The 18008-nt window shown below is 40.9% G+C and overlaps 1 protein-coding gene across 1 annotated transcript in view; it reads right to left on the bottom strand.

Moving 5' to 3' along the window:
- Nucleotides 1-2457: 2457 nt before the first annotated feature.
- WWTR1 (WW domain containing transcription regulator 1) overlaps nucleotides 2458-18008 on the bottom strand; it is a 153078-nt gene continuing 137527 nt past the window's right edge. The window contains exons 5-7 of the mRNA XM_008160850.3: nucleotides 12719-12852; nucleotides 10467-10579; nucleotides 2458-5803 (exon numbers count right to left, since the gene is read on the bottom strand). Of these exons, the coding sequence (XP_008159072.2) occupies nucleotides 5619-5803; nucleotides 10467-10579; nucleotides 12719-12852 (432 nt within the window). The 3' untranslated portion in view covers nucleotides 2458-5618. The remainder of the gene's footprint in view (nucleotides 5804-10466; nucleotides 10580-12718; nucleotides 12853-18008) is intronic.

Raw genomic sequence — 18008 nt, 5'->3', positions numbered from 1 at the left:
ACTGGCAGTCAGACATCCCCCAAGGGGTCCCAGATTGGAGAGGGTACAGGCTGGGCTGAGGGATACCCCTCCCCCCCATGCACTAATTTCATGCACCGGGCCTCTAGTTTTCTAATAACTATGTATAGTGTCAGATGGGTACGAGATTTATCAGTAAGTTTTATAATGTCTAATCACTGGGTTGTACACCTGAAACTAATATAATATTTTATCAACTGTAATTAAAAAATTTAAAAATGATGTTAAAAAGTTAGGCATTATCCAGCTCTAGGTTGGCAATGGTGAAACAGGCTTTTGTATACATTGTTGTTAGAAGTAGAAATGGGTAGGTCCTTTTTTGAAAAATATTTGGCAGAACTTATCAATATTTAAAATCACATATCTTTTGTTGATGTAGTAATTTCTTTCCTAGAAAGTTACTTATCTTCCATCCGTATTCACACAAGAATATGCCATTTTCTAAAGCACTATTTGTAGCTGCCACCTGGCTATCATTAAGGGACATCCATACAAAAAAATATTATTTGTTGTTAAAAATAATGAAGTATACAACTATATGTACTGGCATGGAAAGATGACCAGAAGGTATGGGATATATCTGTTGCTTATTGTGTGACCTTATAAAAGTTACATAACCTCTCCAATACTCAATTTCTTCATCTATAAATTGAGGATAATATCCTTGAAATAGTGATAGGGAAAATGAGACATTTTTGGGGGGCTAGCAATCTGAATTTAGTCACTGCCCCTTTAATTATCTGGTCCTGTAAGACCTGTTTACCCAAAATACTACTCCCATTTTGGAGGCCATAAACCATCCCCAGATGGAGTTATCAGTGCTGGCATCAGGCCAGGCCTTTAGTTGTGGTCTCCAGGCCCCAACACCTAGGGCTTTTTGCAAAGCCCGCGAAAGGTCTGGAAGTATATTCCTTATTTGGGAGACAAGAGACCGAGAGACTATAAAAGGGGAGAGCCTCCTTCATGCTGGGACTCAGGATGTGAACCAGTCTCCCCTGAGTCCTGTGCCGGTACACGTGAAATGTCTGGAACTAAGTGGGTTTTGCCTGTGCCTCCGGTACTCCTGTGTGTTTTTTCAGTCACCTGGTAAATTCTGTAACAATAGTAAGGTTGCTGTGCATATTAAATTAGATTGTAGCTATTGTTTTGCATAGCTTCTGGCACATAGTATATGCTCAATAGGTATTAGTAATATCATTGTTATTAAGAGAAAAAAATGAAAGCTTCTAAACAGCAAGTATAAAATTCATTTGTTAAAAAAAATATCACGTATAGATAAAGCATCTAATGGACTTTTTTATTTTAATGTGAGATTTGTGGGATACAGAACTTTCAGTTTTACATTATACAGGTTGTGATTTATGACATTTTCAACAATGAGCACGTTACCTTACAAATGATGATGAAATTTGGTTTTTAAAACTATGCATGAGACAGACCCTGGAATGTGGGTAAGGTTTCCACTAGACCAGTGATGGCGAACCTATGACACGCGTGTCAGCACTGACACGTGTAGCCATTTCTGATGACACGCGGCCGCATGCCGAGGATGAAACATTTGCTGCTCCTGAGGATGAAACATTTGCAACTAGAGTCTTGGAGTTAGTTTTTTCCTCAAAGTGACACACTACCCGAGTTATGCTCAGTTTTTTGGCGAAGTTTGACACACCAAGCTCAAAAGGTTACCCATCACTGCACTAGAATCTCTTCTCTCTGCTGTTTAGCTGAATGTTTCTGCTTAAACACTCTCTGCCACGAGTGCGCTCCCCCAGTGCTCCTGCAGTGACAAAACGATCACGGCAGTGAGTCAAGGGACTCAACAGGCAGAGAAAACACAGTCCCAGTGCACAGAGTGAATGCCAACAAGGAGGTATACCATACTCCTTGGTATACAATAGAAGAAAAACTGAATTCCTATACTTGTGATGTCTGTCAAATCTGTGAGGGTGCTGGAAGGACAGTAGAAGTTGTTTTTGATTTTGTTGTTGTTTTAAGATATTATATTGATTTTTTACAGAGAGGAAGAAAGAGGGATAGAGAGTTAGAAACATCGATGAGAAAAAAAATCAGCTGCTTCCTGCACACCTCCTATCAGGGATGTGCCCGCAACCAAAGTACATGCCCTTGACCGGAATCGAACCTGGGACCTTTCAGTCCGCAGGCTGATGCTCCATCCACTGAGCCAAACCGGTTAGGGCACAGTAGAAGTTTTAAAGTATACACACATACATATGCAGTCTTTAAAAATCCCAGAGGGTCACTTCAAATAAAGGATATTTAGAATATTGAAAAACAAGCATTTGAGCCAAAAAAATATTTGCCTACAAAATTTTCTTTCTTTCATTCTCTGCCAAAAGGGTTGCATAAGCCTCTCTTTAGTACATTACCACCCAAAGCCCTCATTAAAGGAACACACACAAATAATAAAAAGACAAAGGCTCCATGTGGAAACTCAATTGTATTTATTTTTCTTTTACAGAATCAGAGAAGTAAAAACCAGTACCAAAGTCCAGGTAAAATGGTTTGATCTGCCTGATTTGGCTGCATACTCTCTGTACACATAGCATTCTAAATTAAAAATAAACACATTATAAAACGTAGAAGTAAATTTTGTAAAAAGTTAAAGTACTAGCACAGAAATGATGTAGTGTGTTAGGGAAATGGTCTCTGTCACTGGTCCATTTTCCCAATTAAACTAATCTACAATTTCTTTTTTTTTTCACAGAAGTTGTACTTTCAGAAGTTACTTCCTAATTATATCATGAGACAATAACTCGTAATTAGCAACACTCCTATCACTCAGATCTCCTTCTTCTACTGAGAGCTTCCCTGCCACACTGGGAATAGCCCCTCGGCATACTGTCTTTTTTCCCCGTTTTACGTGCTCTGGTACACTGTGTAATCAGTGAAAGAGATGGCATTTCACATCCTAAATACTAAAGTGAAACACTAAGAATTACTTAGATTGAATAGAGTTGCAAATAGGTTTTAACAATGTATTTACTTCAAGAAAATGTGTTTAATGGGGACGGGGGGTACCTAGAAAGAAAGATATATGAAATTATTTTCCTATTTCAATTTTAATATGCCTTTTCTATGGCAAAACTACTGAATGAAATGTTGAAGTTGATTGATGTAGAACTAAAAAGACTAGATATTCTGGCGGTTGTTTTCTAATAAGAAAAACAGTATAAATAGCACCTTATCATGATCCTGCAGGATTTTTAACACTCACAATAATAGGAAGTAGCCTTTAAAAAGCTGTTCTTACATAGATTTCTAGCTGTAGTGTTCTTTAAAAAAGGCCATATTTTATGGCCTTAATAACAAACACAAAAAAAATATATCTGGTTTTATCTACTAGTAAGCACATAGTCAGAGTCCATGTTTAATTCTGAAAAAAATATTTGTTATGTTCATTAACAAATGTTTTAACTAATTTCACTTAAAAAATTCTAGTGTTTTCTAATGCCACAAGCTTATTAGGAAATTATTTCTAAAAATTGATAATAAAAATCATTGATGTTTTAACTACTGTAGGAAAAAAAGAGGGGTATCTGTTTCTTTTACATTTAATAACCTGAAAATGAATCTATAAAAATATTTTTTAAAAATACAGTAACACTGCTCAGTTTTGTTAGGTCCCTTGTTTGTTTTTTTCTTAGAATGTACAACTCTTTTTGCAATTATTGCTAACACAAGAGAAAAAGGAATAGTGCTTCCTACAATTTAGTAGCAACATAAACATCACCCCCATCTCTCTTGGAGCACTTGGAGGGAGAAGAAATAAAAGGAACTTAAACCTCGGGTCCTTCAGGAAAAAGAAATCACTGTGTTGTGTAGGAAGCACAGCAGGCTCATGCCCTGTCCACCTGCTGCTCAGCATCAGCACGGACAGGCCTCCATCCCTGCCGTTCCCCCGCCACATAAAGTGCACTAAAGCCTTCTTTTCTTCTACAACAGTCTTTTGGCATAAAGGTTGTAGTTGAAAACTGTTGTTTTGTTTTGGGAGTGCACTGCTCATACCTTCTGCCTGTCTTGCTTTTGGGGTACTCTAATTTGTCTTTTCATTTCACAACTGGTATCCTTTCCACTATATCCCATAACTTTACTACTTCACCTCTGACCTTTTCACGTGCCTTCTTTCCAACAAGATGAAAGGTACTCTGCCCATCTACATTCTGATAGATTGAAAGGATCTCAGTTACGATCCCAAATGAATAAGTCCCCTTGGGAATTGAAAGGTTCCTCCCAGAGACCTCAATTATTGTCTTTTTAAAAAGATATTAAATTCATATACGTATTATAAATAACGTCAGTTGAAAACACTAAACAGTTGAGGACTTCATTGGCAGACAGAGTGCATGCCAGGTGAACCTGATGCACTCTCTCAGTCCTTAAAAGCTAATAAAAAAAAACATTTTTTGGTTACATAAGAGGTATTGAGTACATATTTCATGCCTTTTTATACCAACTGTAGCAAAAGGATTAGGATAATATACTTAGGAATCACTTTTACTGAATTCAGAAACATATGCCTCCACCACACACCATCTAGAGGGCATATTTTTAAATGTCAGTCAGAGATCTGCTTCATCCTTCAAACAGTTTCATAGATAAGACTATTTTAAAACTTGAAATCTTAAAAGCAAAACTGACAAGGCTTCAGAATTTAAAAAGCAACAGCTTGCTGTGTGTGCCATTGGACTGAAAGCTATGTATCCTGATGTTTTCAGAACAATCTCAAAAGACAAAAATACAGTTGCCACTGATTCATCAAAAATATTTGCCTGCCCTTTGTCATCAGCTACAAAATATAGTGCTTCATAAAATAAACATCAATTTCTAAGCAGCAATTTTTAAAAAACATAACTTGTAATTTTAAATGTTTTGTTGAACAAATGCTCATAATTAGTAGCAAACTGGTATCATTCATAAGATCCGCAGTGTAGGGACTATCGGCTGGAAGGACTAGCTATGCACATGCGATGCCCAAAATGATGGAGCATAAACTACAAGAGGACCATGTGTGCCTTCGTAAATACAGAGTAATAAGAATCATCAGAACCAGCATGGATTCAGCACTACATGGCATTCCATACAGCAAAATGTTACTATCCATATGATGATTTTTAAAGTTCAGGTAAATATTTAAAGCATTTGGTACTATTGTCATCAATCGTTTTAAAACCGTAAATCAGGTCTGATTTTGGGTACATTTCCTGGACAGAGCCACCTGTCAGAAATCACTGCCTGTGGTCATCTTTTTATGGTTTATAATCAATTGATGCAAAAATTTCAACTAACACCCATAAAGCTTAGTCATGGGGCTACAGAGAGAAGAACAGGAACGCAATTCTGCATAACCCACCACAGGGATGCAGGCTTGCAGAAAACAAAAATAGAATATTTATTTATGTTTAACTTAGTTTACTGTCAATCAAATCCAGGCAATGATTAAACTGGCCATATGGAAAGGAGGGAGCATGAGCCATGGGGGCAGAAAGCGGTTCACCTGCAGACTTGCTCTGCTCCATCGCTTTTCCCAAGAGGCCCAGGAAATGTCAGGTCATGGCTGCACACAGGTTACCACGTTCTGACTACAGCCAGGTCAGAAAGGGCTCGCTTTTGTTCAGAGCAGACTCTACATCATTGAAGAGGGGGATCAGATCTTCAGATTCCAGAGTCCCGAGGTCCACATTGGTTCCTGGGAGACAGTCCAGAAAATCGGGGAATCGGGTCTGCTGAGGATTGATGTTCATGGATGTCTGCCCTGCATTTTCCCCTGCAACAGAATGAGAAGAAACCATTTTCACTCCTTTTTCAGGTTCTTGAAAGAGGGTCAATTCAAATGTTAACATAACTCTCGTCTTCACCTGTGCTATGCCTACACGGAAACAGATTACGTTGCTATGGGTATAAAATATTTCATCTCTGGGCAAAATTTCAGCTACCACACTGACTCTGAGCTGGTGATGCTCGTTCCTAGGACATGCAGAGGTGCCAGGGGAATCTGCAACTGTCCTGGGTCGACGTGGTCCAGAGGAACAAGTCCTGGGAGACAGGGAGGCACAGGTGAAGGCCCTGGGGGTCTGACCTATGACCTGTGTCTTCCCAAGACAGCAGCATGAAGAGCTGTTTTGTGAAAGAGTGGAGAGGCCCTGCCTGTAAGAAATGCCTTATCACAGGGCTATAATCTCAGGATTTAATTGCAAGCTTATATGTACCCATATCCTCCCTCTATATTCAAAGATAACAGTGAGGAGTTTCTTTTAATGGTGTTATTAAAAGGCTGTCTTCATTGATGGCACTAGGGATCAATGTCAAAGCATTTTATAAAGTGGGTTCTGCAGACTATGCCCCTCCCTCCACTCCACCCCCCACACCATCTGCCTTTCTCACAATGGAGGAGAGTCACAATGCCTGTGAGCTCAGGAAGGTTCTGAGATGTGTTGCAGTAAAGAAGTCTGCTTTATTTTGTTTCAGCCACTGTTACCTAAGCGCATGTAATCGCCTAATCCAATTTTGGCAGAACTTATATCCTGATAGAGCTAGAGTTTACAGAGATATAACTCTCATCTCCACCTGTGCTATGCCTACACGGAAACAGATTATGTTGAGAAATGCTGTTCTAGAATAAAATGAAGTGTCTGGGGCGTGGCATGAGGAATCCATGTTCTTTATGAATAACTAGAGGCCCAGTGCATGAAATTCGTGCACTTGGCGGGGCGGGGGGGGGGGGGGGGGGGGGGCGTGTCCCTCAGGCTGGCCTGTGCCCTTTCCCAATCTGGGAGCCCTCAGGGGGATGTCCGACTGCAGGGGAGGTGGGAGAGGCTCCTGCCACCATCGCTGCACTCCCCCTGTGGGAGCACACTGACCAACCGGAAGCAGCTCCTGCATTGAGCGCCTGCCTCCTAGTGGTTAGTGTGCATCATAGTGACCAGTTGTTCCACCATTCAGTCGATTTGCATATTCGCCTTTTATTATATAGGATAGTGTAAGAGAAAATGTACTGACCTTGTGTCCATAGACTGACCTTTTTAATTGCGTGGCCTTATACATACATAACGTGTTGTATATGAGATGTCTGGCCCTGTTTACCCATATGAAGTTGGTATTATAGCACCATCTTCACAAAATGGAGTAAAGCACCCACGGCTCTGGGTACCATTCACACAAACTCATATACATACAAAAATACAATAAATGTTTGTCGATTGTGCTTAAAGAAAAAAAAACCTTAGAATTCAATCACCGTTGACTACAGAATATTAGAACAACTAGTTAATGTAAACAGCCCCAAACAATTTTCTGAAGGAATACAATATACCTCAAAATTGAGGAACATTGATAACTAAGGCCAGCTCCCACCACAGCATGTTTTTTAAGAAACTTATTACATTAGCTTTTGTGTCATAAAGTGCAATAGTCATTGCACAGAAATTCACTATTCTGACTAAAACTGCAGAAAATTCATTTTAAGCATATGAATTAAATGTTTCCCGGGAAGAAAAATTATATTCTTCCTAGTAATGAGGGAAACATAATTCAGCTTTATTTGGGTGATAGCAAAGCTTCATGTCTTTTCTATAACTCATAAAATATCAATGCTTCTTGGCACTATTTTATAGGATTTTCATTGCAAAATACAATGAAAAATTAAATCAAGTTCAACCACATATTGAAAAACATCCAAATAGAAAAGAAAATCCAAAATAAGTTTTTCTGCCACTAGAGTATAACAGATTGGAAGTGTGGTCCAAAAAGGTTACCTGCCTTGAAGAACGATCTAAGGTGCTAATCTCTTTTTTTCTTCATCGCCAGTTAGAATCATTTATCCCTATTGATTTCCCATTTTAACTTTCTAATAACTCGAGAATACATTGTTTTAGCCAACTAAAAGCTCTCTGTTTTAAATAATTCCTCTTATCCTTTCTCCTCAGACATAAAAGGCATGAGGAAACTAGTTAAGGTTCTTTGTTGAGGTTAACAATTTTAAATTATCTCTCTTTGCAGCAAATTTGCAATCTCATTGTAATCTTTTTGGTTTTTGTAGTTTTATCCCACTTAAAAAGTAGGAGAGACAAAAAGCAGGCAGTTCTTAAAAGGGTGTGGTTATTTCAAAATATTCTGGAAGGATAAGTTACTTCCCAGGCTTTGCTCTATATGCTCAGTTGTGGTTTTGTGTGCCTTTCACAAGGAGACTACTCAGCTGGCTCACTCCCGTTCCGCCTGTGGTCAGTGGATCTAACTGACCTTTCTAGCTACACTTGAGCTCCACACACCCTCAGCCTCCCCTTATCTTGTTATGGGTAATTATATTCCTCCCCTGAGAGGGCTTACCCCCATTTCCTATAAAGCCTTCAGAGAAGTGACTCGCAAGTCAGTGGGCTGATAGTCACCTAACCAGGGTACCCTGGAGCCCTACCATTTATCAAGCTCCTTTGGAACCTTACCTCAGCCTTCTTAGAAAGAGACCAAGCTCTGTGATTCCTCAGAAGTGAGCACAGGGGTCCCACTTTACAGGCGAGGAATCTGAGGCGCGGGGAGGTGATGGCACTCACCCAAAGTCACTGGCAGGAAGTGGGAAGCAAGAACTCAACTTCAGTTGCCTGTCTGCAAAGACTGCTCTTTTCAGGACACCACTTAATTCCACATTCTCAATTTTAAAAAGCCATAGAATAGAATTCATTCTATTTTAAAAAGCTATAGAGTAGAATTCATCTTTTTTTTTTTTAATGTCAAGCTTAGATTTGGCTCTCCTTAGTCTTTTCTTATTTAACTTTGCTTTATCTTTACTGGCTTCCCAGTGTTTAAAAGATGAAGCAAACAATTATTAAACACTAGAGGCCTGATGCATGAAAATTTGTGCAAGAGTAGTCCTTCCTTCCCCCGGCTGCCGGCACTCTTTCCTCCAGCACCGGGGACCTGGGCTTCCCTCCTCTGGCCACCAGCAGGCACCTGGCACCCAGGCTGCTTCCTCGTGCTGCCTGCAGGCCCCCAGGGCCCGGGCTGGCTTCCCTCTGGCCGGCCACAGGCACCCGGGACCCAGTCTGGCTTCCCTCTGGCCCTGGCTTTTTCAAGAAGGACATCCAGAATGACGCCCGGAAGACGTCTGGTCTAATGAGCATATAGATAGGAAGGAGCCACTCCAAAGAGGGCAAATAAATCTCACACAGAAAAGGAGAGAGAGATGAAGAGAGAGAGAGAGAAGGAGACAGGCTAGGAGGGAGAAAGCTAAAGTAATAAATTAAAATATAACAAAACAAACAGGTCAAACTATTCCTCCTCACAATACAGCTGCACAACCCTCTAAACATTCACATGACACCTGTGGGAGACCTGGGCAGTCCCCCCGCGCCCACACTCCTGGCAAGTCTGTATCTTGGCTGACCGATAAGTCAGAGTCAGATGGGAAGAGCAGACTTCGAGGAGCAGAGTGTGACAAACACAAGCACTGTGGACAACAGCGTGGGAAAACCAATTATTTTCACCACAGAACAATTAATTTTCTATCACCCATCAGAATAAAGGAGAAACTTGCATAAAAACTCCAAATAGTGGACACCTCTACTATCTTTTATTTTTGGTTCTAGAATATCTCTGGGAGTTTAGGACTTTGATAATTAAGTCTAGATTTGGCTAATAAGTCCAAATTCAGTTTTTGCAATTGAAGGCCTTACTCCTTGAATAGACGAGTAAAGGAGAGGTAACCGGGAAGTCAGCAGAGGACTGGCCTGCAGGCTGGGGATCAGGGTGAAGTCACCCGACTCTTCGTTTTAATTGTTGGGATTTGGAGCTGACAATTTAGAATCCTCTAAGTTGCTTACCTGACCAAATGCCCACAGCCAACTGCCCTCCAAATGCAGTGCTGGTGGAACTATAAACCAGTATCTTCTCAAGAGAGAAAGTGGCTTATTGGTTATAACTAAGGACCAAACACATCACTATTTCACTGTGTAAGAATGACAAGCAGACAGTGGTGTCCTGATATGATGGTTAGGAAAGGGCTATGTGGAGCAAGGACAGGCAAAAAAAAAAAGAGAAAAAGAGGAATTGAAAATCTTGTGCCATATACAAAACTATATTTGTATAAACTATGGGGGAGGAGTTAGAGTTTATTAATAGTACTTGGGGCCCAGCTGGCATGGCTCAGTGGTTGAGCATCAACACATGAACCAGGAGGTCACGGTTTGATTTCCGGTCAGGGCACCTTCCCAGGTTGCAGACTCGATCCCCAGTGGGGGGCATGCAGGAGGCAGCCGATCAGTGATTCTCTCTCATCATTGATATTTCTATCCCTCTCTCCCTCTCCTTTCCTCTCTCTGATATCAATTAAAAAAACATATTAAAAATATTTTTTTAAAAGTGCTTTGTTGAGATTAAGTGTTTCTGGTTGGATTTAAAAATGCAAACTCATTGCAAGTACTTGCAGGCTTTGCTCCTACCTGTGTCCATCTCATCCACGTTGCTGAGGAAGTCCTCCGGGGTGGTGGGGACACTGTAGCACCCTAGCCCCAGGCCGCTGTCGGTGCTCTGTTCCCTCGAATGATATGGCCCTCTGGAGAGCAAAAGTGGAGGAACGTCAAGGTGAGCCCACTAAAGAAATCTCCAAATTAAAGTACAGTCATAAAAACCTAACCTAGTGTAGTTCTGTCATTTGGTCCAACTTTCCAAGTAATGAAGAGAGGCATAATTTGTAGCTCCTTTTAATTGTTTTGAAACATACACCCCAATGTCCATGAAATTAATAAATTGTAAGCAAATAAAATTGGCTGTTCATAGTAAATTGATTTCCTTTTCATCTTAAAACAGTAATTTGAACACTACTCTACATATCCTATATAATAAAAGCCTAATATGCTATGTGTCTGGTCGGCCATTCAACCAATCAAAATATAATATGCTAATGATATGCTAAGGCTGCTCAACTGCTCGCTATGACCTGCACTGACCACTAGGGGGTAGACAGTCGACCAGTTGCTATGATGTGCACTGACCACCAGGGGGCAGACGTTCCAACCAATAGGTTAGCTTGCTGCTGGGGTCCAGCCGATCAGGACTGAGGGAGATGGGCTGGACACTCCCTAGAGCCCTCCTGCATCCCTCCCCAGCCCCAATCCTGCACCGATGGGGTCCCTTGGCCTGGCCTACGCCCTCTCGCAATCTGGGCGGAGAGACCCCCCTCCCTCCCCCAGTACATGATATAATACAAGGCTATATAATGAAAGGCTAATATGCAAATCGACTGGTCGCTATGACGTGCACTGACCACCAGGGGAGCAGACGCTCAATGCAGGAGCTGCCCCCTGGTGGCTCTGCTCAGCCAGAAGCTGGGCTCACAGCTGGTGAGCACAGCAGCAGTGGCAGGAGCCCCTCCCGCCTTCATGGCAGCACTAAGGATGCCTGACTGACAGCGGGGAGTGGGCCTAAGCCGTCAGTTGGACATCCCCCAAGGGCTCCTGGACTGCAAAAGGGCGCAGGATAGGCTGAGGGACCCTCTCCGAGTGCACGGATTTCGTGCACCGGGCCTCTAGTCAAGTATAATAGCATTTATGTAAATTAAAAAGAAAAAAGAAAACAGTGTTGAATGCTGCTTAGGGATGCACACATTATCAGGCAACCAGAAGCATAAAAGCATGTGTGATGAATGTGCAGTGGTAAGAATGAGTTTAAATATTAACTGTAATGCTTATTTAAAAAAATAAATCTATAAAAATATGAGAAATCTGGGTTTGGGTACATGGTGAATCTTACATTATTCTTTATACTTTTCTGAACATTTGAAATACTTTAAAATCAACACTCACTTTAAAAACTTTCCTTCATTATTTTAGCTACTGTTTGTTTTCACCTCTTTCTATTTTTTATAACATTCATAATTGTATTTGTTTGCCAGAATCCTCTGAAAGGACAGAAAAGGCACAGGAAATAGAACCCTACCCTTTATTTGAGTTTAAGAAACTAAGGTTAACTACTTCTGCTCATGAAGATATTCTTGACTAAATTATCTTTTCCAACTGCTCTTATGTTTCCTATTTTAAAACATCATCTCTTTTCTTAAATTAATTTTATTGTGAAGTAATTTTAGAATCACATAGAAGATGCAAAAGGAACAGATCCTCGTGCACTCTCCCCCTGCTTCCCCAAGGACACTTACGTAACCACAGGACAAGGATCAAAACCAGGAAACTGACATCATATAACACTATTAACTGAACTGCAGACCTTACTCACATTTCACCATAAACATCATTTCTTAAAACAGTAATTTGAATACTACTCTACATATCCTATATAATAAAGCCTAATATGCTACGTGTCTGGTCGGCCACATGGGATTCCCCATGTTCTTCATTTGCCACATGGCAGGCTTCCCCCGCCCCCCTACTAGCTACATTAAACCACAAGATTTTTCCAAATAATTACTGTGCAACACCATCCCATTGAAATAAGTTCGTCCCCATTTTAAAACTATTGACTAGGGTTTCAGTCCATGTCATATCACCAATTTTTAAATTTGAGATTAAAAAAGAAAAGTAGTTAACTTCCTCTGCTTTTATTTTTTCTGCCACTACTTGCTGCCTCTATCCTCACTCTAACCTCCAAGCTCCCCACCGTTTCCCACACAAACACCCACCATACTCTAAATCACAAAATAAAGAAAGCAAAAATAAGTGGTCCCCGAATATTAACTTACCCATTGAGGAAAGGATCTGAGCTATTATTAGTGATGGATCTCATGTCTGGAGTCATGGTGGGGGCGTTAACAGCAGCCTGAACCGTGGCCAGAGTTTCGGCTTCCATGGGGAGCTGTCTACAGAGGGCAGCTTCCTGCAGAAATAGGCCAGTCAGAGGGAGAGACAAGAGTTATTCCCTTAGTCTCAGGATCAGAGCAAAGTATACTTCACATGAAAACATTTCACCAAATACAAAGCACTTTACGTTAATTGCTAATAAGTCAAAATCATCAGGAAATCAAGTGTTCTTTCTCTGAAGAAAGTCTTACAGGTGAAAGATACTTCCTCACATTCACAAAGTTAATGAGAAGCTCAGTTAATATTTCACCTCAGGACACTTACGTAGCAATGTCCCATCCATACAATTGTTTAAATGCCCAAATCTTAGAAAGGCCTCTCAAGGCACTTGCTCAGAGACAAGGCTATTTTTATCTTAGGGATTCAGACCAAATCTCAATCAATCAAAGCCATTGGACTCCTCTGCACTAGCAGGTACATTCTGGTCTTTGCCAGGCACTGGCCAGTAAAACTATGGGATTACCGAGTTCAAGCTCTACATTAAATCATAGCTGGCACTTTTATGTCAGTAGCCAGGAGAGCAAAACAAACAGTTAAAAACGTGTTTGTCCATCAGTTGTTCTATTAGACTAATTATTTTGTCAAGGATAAAACGGCTGAAGGTTCGGGAAACATGCAGACCTAGTCCAAATCCCTCTGCTGAATGAATGTTTGAGAGCATCTGCATTTTATTAGCAAAATCAGAAGGCTAGCATTATTTTTTTAAAGCTAATATTACTTTGCCAAGAGAGTCAACCCGAAGGTTATGGATTTGACAGCAATTATTTTCTCTAGGTATAACCTCCAGGGAGTCTCTCCCATTTTGACAAACATAATCAGACATCAAATTTCTTTCAAATTCCAGAGAATAGTTTTGCATGTTTATACTTCATCCAAAACCAAGTCTAGGCCCTTTCCATATTTATGCCTATTAGTTGCCCACTTTCCAGGCTAACGACATTGGTCTCACTGTCCCATAAGCCCTCCTTTCCCCCCCGTCCCCCTTATGTAAGTTACAATATCTTTGTTAGATCTGTTCCAGCCCTAATATGCTATGATTTCAGAGAGTAACTGCTGTCTAGACAAGTCTAGTGAAGTCATCGGCTATAAAAATTTTCGGTTACTGGAGTTCACTGCACTGTTACTAGGAGTTACGGTGACATGTTTCTCACATACGGTGAGGATGACTAATAGGAAATTGCATTGCTGACATACACTGAAGTTAATGCCCTGGCTAGGAAGGGCTCCTGTTCACTTTTGCTCATTTACCTTGCAAATAATCAGAATACTTCACTAACACAAATTTTATTCAGTTAATCCATAAAAAGCAAGCAAACAAAAAGAAAGGAGATTTTTTAAAGTTGATTTTAATCCATAATCCAAATCTTGGAAATACCTCTAGATAAATATAGAAAAGTCTGCTGGTCCTTACATGGCAGGCAGTGTGCATTGGAAACCTTATTTCCCAACCAAAGCTTACCCGAAGGCCTCACAGGGGTGACCAACAGTGACTGAACCTGGTGTGGGAGCCTAGAACCCACCAACCCCTCACACACACTCATACACTAATAAATGTGGGTTTTACCCCCGAACTGATGCCCTTTTATTATTTTTTAATGTATTTTTATTGATTTCAGAGAGGAGGGAGAGGGAGAGAAACATAGAAACATCAACGATGAGAGAGAATCATTGATCGGTTACCTCCTGCATGCCCCCTACTTGGGATCAAGTCCGCAATCCGGGCATGTGCTCTTGACCAGAATTGAACCCAGGACCCTTCAGTCCACATGCCAATGCTCTATCTATTGAGCCAAACCAGCTAGGGCTATCAATCATGTTTTAAGAATACTGTTTGAGTTTGTAATTTTAGGTAGTCTGAATACAAACATAAGAATCATTTTGGGCCCTAACCGGTTTGGCTCAGTGGATAGAGCGTCGGCCTGTGGACTGAAAGGTCCCAGGATCGATTCCGGTCAAGGGCATGTACCTTGGTTGCGGGCACATCCCCAATAGGAGGTGTGTAGGAGGCAGCTGATCGATGTTTCTCTCTCATAGATGTTTCTGACTATCTATCCCTCTCCCTTCCTCTCTGTAAAAAATCAATAAAATATATTTTTTTAAAAAGAATCATTTTGGGAGTTTCATGGAATAAAAAAATCCATATTAGATACATAAAGCATAATGATTATTTATCATCTCTAATGCTATAATATGAAAATGTTTACATTATAAGAAAAAATACCAGGTATAAGCTTTTCTCTTCATTTAAATTACTCCTGGCATACTTCACATAACTATAATATAGAACTTTTTTTTAATGCCTGTGTGTGGCTAAATCCTATATAATAAAAGCGTAGTATGCAAATTGTCCCCTCAACCTGAGTTCTTCCAGAAGTTCGACCAGGGGGCAGGCCGGCAGGGGTGGGGGGAACACGGGGGAAGGGAGGGAGGCCCCAGCCAGCAGCCGGCAGCCCCTAGGGACCTACCAGTGCACAAATTTCGTGCACTGGGCCTCTAGTATGTAAGTAAAATTCAAAAGGACTATCTATCCATATATATACAAAAGCCTAAGCGACCGTTACAACCGAATGGCCAAAACGACCAGTCACTATGATGCATACTGACCACCAGGGGGCAGATGCTCAACACTGGAGCTGCCCCCTGGTGGTCAGTGTGCTCCCACAACCAACCTCCTGTGGCAGGCCAACCTCCCGTACCCCCCCCACCCCCCCGCCACCCCATCCCTTCCCCCAGCCCCAATTGGGACTGGGCAAGGCATCCCCAATTGGCCCTGATCTCCGGCCAGGCATAGGGACCCCACCCATGCATGATTTGTGCACTGGGCCTCTAGTGTATAATAATCAAAGCTGAAAGAACCTATACTATAATGGGGAAAGAGGTTCACTGTGCTATTTCACATCTATTTCCTCTATTTTAAATTAGAGATAACCAAAGCTCCTTTCTTCAGCAGCACTGTTTCTCTACTTGAAAGACTTGACTCTCAGGTCATTATAAGCACAAGGCTATGTTCTGCATGTAGGGGACTTACAGTATCATTTCCACCTTCAAATGATTAACAAATGAGAGAATACAGAAAGGGTGTTAAGTGCATTTGAATAATTTTATTTTTATATTCCTCACCTGAAGATATGCTTTTATTGATTTGAGAGAGAGAGAGAGAGAGAGAGAGAGAGAGAGAGAGAGAGAGAGAGAAACATAGATCTGTTGCCTCCCCAAACACCCCCCAACCGGGATTGAACCTGCAACCTAGGTTTGTGCCCTGACCAGGAAGCAAACCCGAAACCTTTTGGTGCATGGCACGACACTCCTACCAACTGAGCTACATGTCCAGGCCATAACTTTGAAATATAAATTAGGCTAGTCTGAGTTGCAAAGTTATTATAAGGGGCAATACTTTCTCCAAGATTATTCCACACTTCAGCCAACCTGAAGATCATGCTGGCCCCTACTGGAAACCCACCTACATGTTCTTCACTTATTCATTGAGCAAATATTTATTGAGTACCTATTATATGCCCAGCTGTTGCAGGCAGTAGAGACATAGGAGTGAACATGACAAAGCCCTGCAGGACAGCCCTGTCCACTTTCCTCCTTCATCTCCAACAAGTTCCCTTACACATCCCTTCCCTGCTGCCTCTCCCACTTCCAGCATCTGCACCAACTGTTCCCTCTGCTTGTAATATGCTCCTCAGATATTCCCAAAGTTCACTCCCTCACTAATATTTATTTCCTACAAATGCCATCTCCTCAAAGATTGCATGAAATTTTCTTCATAGCAACTTATATATTTGTTGGCTGTCTTTCCCATTAGCTCAAGAGGGAAAGGTTTTGTCATGCTCACCCCTATGTCCCCACTGCCTATAACAGCTAGGCATATAGTAGGTACATGATAAACATTTGCTCAATGCATAAGTAAAAAACATTACTGGAATTCAAATGGAGATATTTTAAATTGTAATTAGTAATAAAAAATAAACTAAGAACATTCAATTCTCACGTTTAACCACAAATATGAGAGCAATAACAGCCTATAGTATACACTGCTTACTAGCCAGGCACAAACTTCATCCTCATGTGATAATCCCACCACACTCCTCCTTGCTCCAAACATATAGAGTGAACAGGAGGGCAGAGTGGTCAGGAGCAGGGATTTCAGGGCTAGATGCTTTGATTTGAACTCTGGTCCTGACATCTCCCAGCCAATTATTTAACCCCTAGGTTCCTGATTTGCAGAGTGGGGATAACAACAGCATCTACCCAACAGAGCTACTGTGATGATAAAGTGAGGTTACATATGTAAGGCTCTTAGAACATAAGCTCACCTAATCAATGTTAACTGTTATTATCATCATCTCATGTTCTATATTCCAATCCCATAAAACAAAACAAAAAATCTTAAAGATCACACTATTGTGTGGCCTGATCTACTCTGTCTGACACTTCTTCCTGGTCAACTTCTACCCAGAAGGATTAATGTGTGAAGTGCATCATTATGTGCCAGCAAGACTAAGAAAACAATTTCTTTTTTTAAATAAGGAGAGGTTTGTAAACCTTTTTGTATAACATAAAATTAGTGGGGGTTTTTTGTTTGTTTGTTTTTAAATCCTCACCCAAGGACATGTTTTTATTGATCTTAGAGAGAGATGAAAGGAAGGGAGGGGAGGAGGGGGGGAAGGAGGGAGGGAGAGAGAGAGAGAGAGAGAGAGAGAGAGAGAGAGACGTTGATGTAAGAGAGAAACATCAATCAGTTGCCTCTCGTACCCACCCCATTGGGGATGGAGCAGGCAATCTGAGTGTGTGCCCTGACCGAGAATCAAACCACAACCTTTCAGTACACGGTACAATGCTCCAACCAATCGAGCCACACTGGCCAGGGTTAAATTAGTTTTTAATATAAGTGGAGAATGGTGAGAATTTTCATTTCACTTAATTATATTTTATAATATAACAGTTCTATATTTAGAATTCTAAAAGTATCGCCTTTTTTTGAATGACAGTATTTTTCTACTTCTGCTCATGAGTGGAAGGAGAAAAAAAAGCAGCACGAAATCCTAGTTTTTAAATAAAAGGGCTAACCTCACTAACACATCTCCATCCAGACAAGGGAGGATTTAAAAAACAACGAAGTTTAGGTATAAAATTCAACCCCCGATTCAATATGCTTGTAGCTGC

This window comes from Eptesicus fuscus, chromosome 3 (genome assembly GCF_027574615.1).
Source record: "Eptesicus fuscus isolate TK198812 chromosome 3, DD_ASM_mEF_20220401, whole genome shotgun sequence".
NCBI classification, from domain to species: domain Eukaryota; kingdom Metazoa; phylum Chordata; class Mammalia; order Chiroptera; family Vespertilionidae; genus Eptesicus; species Eptesicus fuscus.
The sequence above is the reverse complement of the archived record's forward strand: the minus strand, read 5'-3'. Positions and strand labels throughout refer to the sequence as shown.